This window comes from Lissotriton vulgaris, chromosome 7, assembly GCF_964263255.1.
Source record: "Lissotriton vulgaris chromosome 7, aLisVul1.2, whole genome shotgun sequence".
In the NCBI taxonomy this organism is placed as follows: domain Eukaryota; kingdom Metazoa; phylum Chordata; class Amphibia; order Caudata; family Salamandridae; genus Lissotriton; species Lissotriton vulgaris.
The window spans coordinates 244,914,210-244,920,885 of NC_141695.1; the positions used below are offsets into that span (position 1 = coordinate 244,914,210).

General features: G+C 43.1%; 1 protein-coding gene across 1 annotated transcript; it reads right to left on the reverse strand.

The window, feature by feature from the left end:
• Positions 1-3,820: 3,820 nt before the first annotated feature.
• On the reverse strand, positions 3,821-5,890 carry LOC147701293 (zinc finger protein 862-like). Its single transcript, XM_086928617.1, has one exon. It carries the CDS (start codon positions 5,888-5,890, stop codon positions 3,821-3,823), a length of 2,070 nt encoding a protein of 689 aa, XP_086784743.1.
• Positions 5,891-6,676: the final 786 nt, after the last annotated feature.

A 6,676-nucleotide genomic window follows, 5' to 3' on the forward strand; every position in this document is an offset into this window, starting at 1 on the left:
TTCATCTTCACTGCCTGAACCAGACGTTTCAAAAAATGTGACACTTTTCTTGGTTCCCCTATTGTATATCGGTCGGTTCTCAACATTTCTCTCCTCCCTTGGTTGTTGGAAGTAATCCTTATTTAAATAGAGGTAGACTAATTCTACACTATATTTGTTAACATCCTTTATAAGTTTTATAGTTTTTTTGTTTATCAAATAGTCTTTGTAACCGTCCATTTCCGCATTTAGTTCATCTAACCTCTTTTTTGCATCATCTACCGCTGACATTTCCTGGAGTGCAAGTTCTAATTTTTCTATTTCTTTCCATTCTAACACTACCCTCTCTTGTGCAGTCTCAATAATTAAAAGGATCCAGTCCCGGCTACACCTATTTGCAAAATGTGTCCAGGTTTCCAGAAACTTTATATTATCAGTAAAGAGCCCCGGTTCATTACGAACCTGGAGTCCCATGGGTATAAGCCCTGATCTTGCATATTGTATCAAGAACTCAGCATGGAGTTCAGTCCTCACTGCTTTTTTCTTAAGGTTAAGTATATTGCCCCATTTGCCATTATTACCTGTGACAACCACAATTTTGTTGGTATTGTTGGTTGTAGAGCCAACTATTTTACTAAATTGGTCTTCTGTAAATCCGAAGATTTTAAAGGGGTCCATAAAGTATCAAAGGGGTATAAATTTAGTGGTGAGTCACTAAAAAGTGATCAGAAATTTCTCTCCAGCGCAGGGCTGTACCAAGTAGGTGTAAGTGAAAGAGAGGGGCTCGTAATAACCCGTAGGGAAATAGAGCACCAATATACTGTAAAGTAAAGCAAAATGGTGGACAGTGGTATATTTCCACGCTAGACACTGTTAATCGAGGTCTTAATACCAAAGAGGATTGGATGAGAATAGTAGTGTAAAACTGTTTATAAGAAGAAATAGATATAGCACTAGAGCACGAGCACATACTGAAAAATAAGGAACAATAAAGTTTTTGTTAGAGTGAATACGCAACTTGCCTCTCTTTTTTTAAAAAAAGAAAGGGAAACAAGAAAGCACGCAGTGACAGATTGCTGCGACGATAGAATCGTGAACCACGTGATAACATTACGTGGTTTAAAAGCGACAGTTTGAGCTCCGTGAGTCTTTAAACCACTATACGAGCGGTGATCGTAAAGACGCCACGTTTTGCAGTCCGGGAAAGACAGCCGTGTGCAATCAATAGGTAAGATAATCAACCCACGCGTAAAGCCATTAGGGCGGACCGAGTAATCATGACTTACTGCATGTAACATGTGTCGAATGTATATTGACACAAATTTATTCTGTTATACAGCCACGTGCATAATATTACCCGGCTGCGTGAAAGAACCCCCTTTTCGAATCTTATCGTTTTTATTACCGGTAAGGTCCTTTTATTAAGATAACTGCAATATAGCAATGATGACAGTAGACGCCCCTTCTAAAAATAAATGTATCTTTTTTCAGTATCAATAAAGAACAGACATTCGCTTGGAGGCATCGAAATATATACGCCCCATGAGAATTGTACAAGGTAAATTTACATAACTCCATAACAAGTTGAGCTCTGTGTAGTATATAACTAAAGGCACTATATAAATAACTAACCGGAATTCTCTAACCCATGGGTCTCCAACCGGTCGATCGCGAGCTACCGGTAGCTCGCCAACAACCTACCAGTAGCTCGCGGTCCGATGCTCACTTTTGTACCCTGTCCTTGTCATTATGTTTTTTAGGCCTTTTTTTCTCTTATCTGTTGTTGCTGGTGTTACGTGTGCACTCACACTCCTTCCATTGGCTATTATGTTAGCTAGGGCGGGAAGAAGCGGGTGATGTCAGATTGCCTACGGAGAGTCGGAGACTTAAAATGCACATTACAATTTGTACACGCTGTGGCCTTGGGGCTGGCTGCGTGCGTGCGTGATTCAAATCAAACAGAGATTCGCTCAGTCCTGCTGTGGCCTTCTTGATACCACGTGGCCTGTCACAGCATGGCCATCACTCAGCAGTGCCCACATATGAATCGGAGGGGCGGTGTTTTGCCTTTTATTTCTTGCAGGGCGCGCCTTTCCACCCATGAACACGCAGAGTGTTTGCAGTGGACAATGGTGACAGCAGCTTAAATTTGCCATCCCTGGTGCCGCTGCTGCTATGCTCAAGTCAAGTAGCACCTTCCCACCATGTGGGACAGAGGGAGTCGTGCTCTTTGGTGATGCATGGACTAGGCGTCAGAAGATGTATGTTTTAGTTTTCAGTCCGCCCCCCCCCTCCCTCCCCCCCACAGCACTGGCAGACAGTGATTGCCACCCAGTGAAAACAGGAGGAACACTGACCTGAGCCCTCATGTGGGAGGTGGCGGGTGCGTAAGGCATACTGTTGCCCACAGATCATATAGATCAGGGGCCCTCTCCTGACAGGCTTACAGGTCGGATAGAATTGTGCACTCACCTGTTGTATAATTACACCGTTCCCTGCAGCGCTGAGCTGTCTTTAAAAGACTGCTGCTGCAGTTTGAATGACTCCTCTGCATTGGTAGGCAGCATGCGGTCTGTGCACTCTCCGGAGCCCCAGGCCCAATCAAGAGAGAAGTTTATTCATCTTTACCTAGCGTGATGCCAGCAGCAGAGCACCAGCATATACTGAGGCCACAGAGGGAAGAGTGGTGCCTGTAGCCAGCAGTGTCCTTGCCATGAAACCACTCGACATGCAGGAGCATGCCCCCTTCAGACAGAGCGCCTCTGCCCCTGTAGTATGCGTGTTCCCAGCAGATCAGCACAGCAACCGCCAGCAGTAGGACCAACCTATGGTAAGTGTTCAAATAATCATCTGGGTGCACTTTGTGGAGAACCAAATAGGGAAGTCATATGCTTAGCCTTAGTTCATAACAAGTCTTAAGTAGTTTGAAAAACCTTGGCCATGAGATGCAGCCTACATCTGTAATCGTTTTTGATTTACACTTGGCTTGAGGTCGCTGTGTAGTATTGCACAGAGAGGCATCTATATCTATAAATTATTAAACATTGTATACTTAAGAACACTCACTCACTCGCAGATAAAACAAATAACCTGTCAAATGTGGTAGTGAGTGTTTGTCCAATTTGAACCTTCATTTCAAACGCCTTGGGCTGACAAAATTGTTATTTAATAACAGCATCTCAACCTTTATTTATCCTGTTTTAAAAAAAAAAAGAAAATACAGTGTCGCCTTCTACTAATGTTCTGAAGACCATTCATTTTGTGCGGTGAGTTAAGTCGATGACCAAACTACTTTATTTTGACACTACTTAAAAAATATACTTTCCTCTTTAAAGGGAGAGCATATAACTGAAGTTATTTGAACCGTAGGTTAGGTAATATTTTAAAATAAATTCGAGGCCTTCTCTGTTTTAAGGTCAGACACTGTGGTTCGTGACCAATGTTCCCTCTAATTTTTTTCCTCTGTGTGCGGCAGTGGAGGGTCTCTGTGCGCTGCAACCATGGCTATGTGCGCCAGGAACCAAACCGCGCGTGTCTGCGGCGCCAAATGGCACTCCAAAATTTTACTTTAAAAAGTGAAAAGATAGTGCATTTTCACACATACGGCGCCACAATAAGGGTCTTAAGGGCAGTTTGCAAATTGGATATGCACACCATGACATGAATTGGTTACACTGGCAAGTACACTTCAAGTGTAGAAAAGCACAAGACTTCAGTGGTGGTACCATCATAAGATTTTAATAAATATTCTTAACTAGAGCACAGTTCATTGGGTGGGGAAATGTTGCAAGCCTATACAATATCTTATATACACAGTAAGGGAGAGGGCTGTTCAGACAAGTCAAGTGCCATCACTAGATGGGTGACAGGGTTGCTTCTCACGGCGATCCTTGCCATTTTTCCAGTGCTGATAAACTCGGTCTAGGTCAACTTTCCCATTCAGGAGGTAGGCCTTTGTCCTCATCAGCATGTCCAAATGCTTCTGCTCTAGTCTATTCCTCAATTTGCTCTTGATAGTATTCATGAGGCTGAATCCTCGTTCACAGTCTGCACTAGATGCTTGAAATGTTGCACAGACATCAACAAGCTGAGACACCACACTATACTGAGCAGCATTGCGTACAGTGAAAGTCACCATGTCTTGAAAGGTGGTAAATAACCCCCCCTTAACATGTTCTGCCACCACATATTTATAGTCTCTGTACTGTCGAACAACATCTTCTGGTGTTTCACAATCACCCAGGACCAAGACATTTTTATACTTTTCAACAAGTCTTTCAATATTCTCAGTCCCAAAATCAAAATGCGATTGTGTGGCTATTGCCTGGATCTCAAAACTTGCCCATTCTTTTAGCTCACCTTCAGGGAACCTTTTTTGCATGTGCTCACAAAGAAGGGAAACAAAAGGCAAAATAGGCCCACTGTCAAACTCTTGCCTTTCCTTGTACAACACCATCAGCTCTCTTACATTGCTGCTCCAAAATACAGTGTCCCCCAAATACTGTTGCTTAATTTGGCCAATCTTTGCTCTTGCATACTGTACGGCTTCAACAGTAGTTAAAGAACTTTTTTGGAATAGTTTGCACAAAGATGCAAATTCACCCAGAATGTCATTAAGTACTGAAAGGGAAATATGGTAGTTGGAGTCCGATAGTTTTTTATAACAATATTTAGCAATTGGATCATTCTCCTCAACTTTCTCATGCTCAAAGTACTTAAGAACAGTCTCGTAATTACGAATTAGTGCACCAACAGCAAAATGCCTTGAAAGCCACCGGACTTCATTCAGTGGTCGAAAAGAGACAACTTCACATTCAGTGACCGATGCAATTTCATCCAGCTTGGACTTCCTTGCAGGAGATCTGGAGAACACAGTGTAGACAGTCCTCAATAATGTCTCCATCTCTTTAATCATTGGAACCCTCTTCCAGGCATCATCAATTCCCAAATCTTCTCGATGTGCGACACAATGCTGCTCAACTAGATGAGGAATGGATTGTTTAAGGCGAGTAGCAACACCATTATTCTTCCCCAGCATCACAGATGCACCATCAGATGTGAACATGACCATTTTCATGAGGTCCAGTTCATTGGCAGTGTAGAATTCTTTCACGGCAGTAGTGATAGCCTCAGCATTACAGCTAGTCAGCTTCACTATGCCCCCAAACTGCGTTTTGTGCTCAGTTGATGTTACAGGTCGGAACTTGAAGTACAGGATGAGCATTTTTGTAACAGAAATATCTGTGCTCTCATCAATTATCAAGGTGTGATACAAAGCTTGCCGAAGTTCTGTCATAGCTTCACAGCGTATCACGCTATTGATGGCCTCAAGGAACTCAAAAGCATAGTTCTTGCTCCTCCAGCTGTCTGGTATCTTCACATACAAAGCTAAGTGGTCATGGATGTCTTGTACAGATAACATTGAAGTGTTCATCTTGATTGCCAGCAACACGTTGTTGATGAGAATCTTTATCTCCTCAGGCATAGATCTTTGGCGTTCAACTACTTCCATTCTATTTGCTTTGTCAGTGGCAGTTTCTGTCAGCATTGCCCGTACTCCAAAACCAAACCTGGCAGCAGCACTTCTGCTTCTCAATATCATCAAGGCAGACTCATGTACTTTGCTAAGTAGATGGCGTTTCATGTAGTCCAGTTTCCAGCCATCACTCCATTTCTTCCCTGTGGAAAAGTCCCCAACAATCTTGGCTTCGGCACATGCTCTGCAAATCAAGCCCACATCTGGACTGTATTGAAATAGTTCCCCGAGTTGCATGCGGACCTTGCTTCGTGACTTCTGTGTCTCAGCCTCCACAATTTCCTTCATCCACTCTTCCTTGAATAAAAGGCAACATTTCTTCCTTTGTGGTGAAGCACTGCACTCTCCCGAAGTTACAGCTTTGCGCTTGAACATTTCCGTACCCGCCGGTTTGAGCCTGCTGTCCCACAAAGCCTGCAAAATAAGGAAACATGGCTTACGTTGACGCCTAGCTCATGAATGCAAACTGTTATACTACAATGTTGAAGATGCACCACAGTTTAACTCAACCCAACAATTACCTCTTCTGCTTGCACTCACGTGCGCCTCTTTAAATGTTTGGGGTTCTGGCTGTGAAACCTGGCTGTGAAACCTGCAACAGAAGAAAACATGGGTAAGTATATATGGTACTACAATGTTCAAGATGCACCACAGTTTAACTCAACCCAACAATTACCTCTTCTGCCTGCACTCACGTGCGCCTCTTTAAATGTTTGGGGTTCTGGCTGTGAAACCTGCAACAGAAGAAAACATGGGTAAGTATATATGGTACTACAATGTTCAAGATGCACCACAGTTTAACTCAATCCAACAATTACCTCTTCTGCCTGCACTCACGTGCGCCTCTTTAAATGTTTGGGGTTCTGGCTGTGAAACCTGCAACAGAAGAAAACATGGGTAAGTATATATGGTACTACAATGTTCAAGATGCACCACAGTTTAACTCAACCCAACAATTACCTCTTCTGCCTGCACGTGCGCCTCTTTAAATGTTTGGGGTTCTGGCTGTGAAACCTGCAACAGAAGAAAACATGGGTAAGTATATATGGTACTACAATGTTCAAGATGCACCACAGTTTAACTCAATCCAACAATTACCTCTTCTGCCTGCACTCACGTGCGCCTCTTTAAATGTTTGGGGTTCTGGCTGTGAAACCTGCA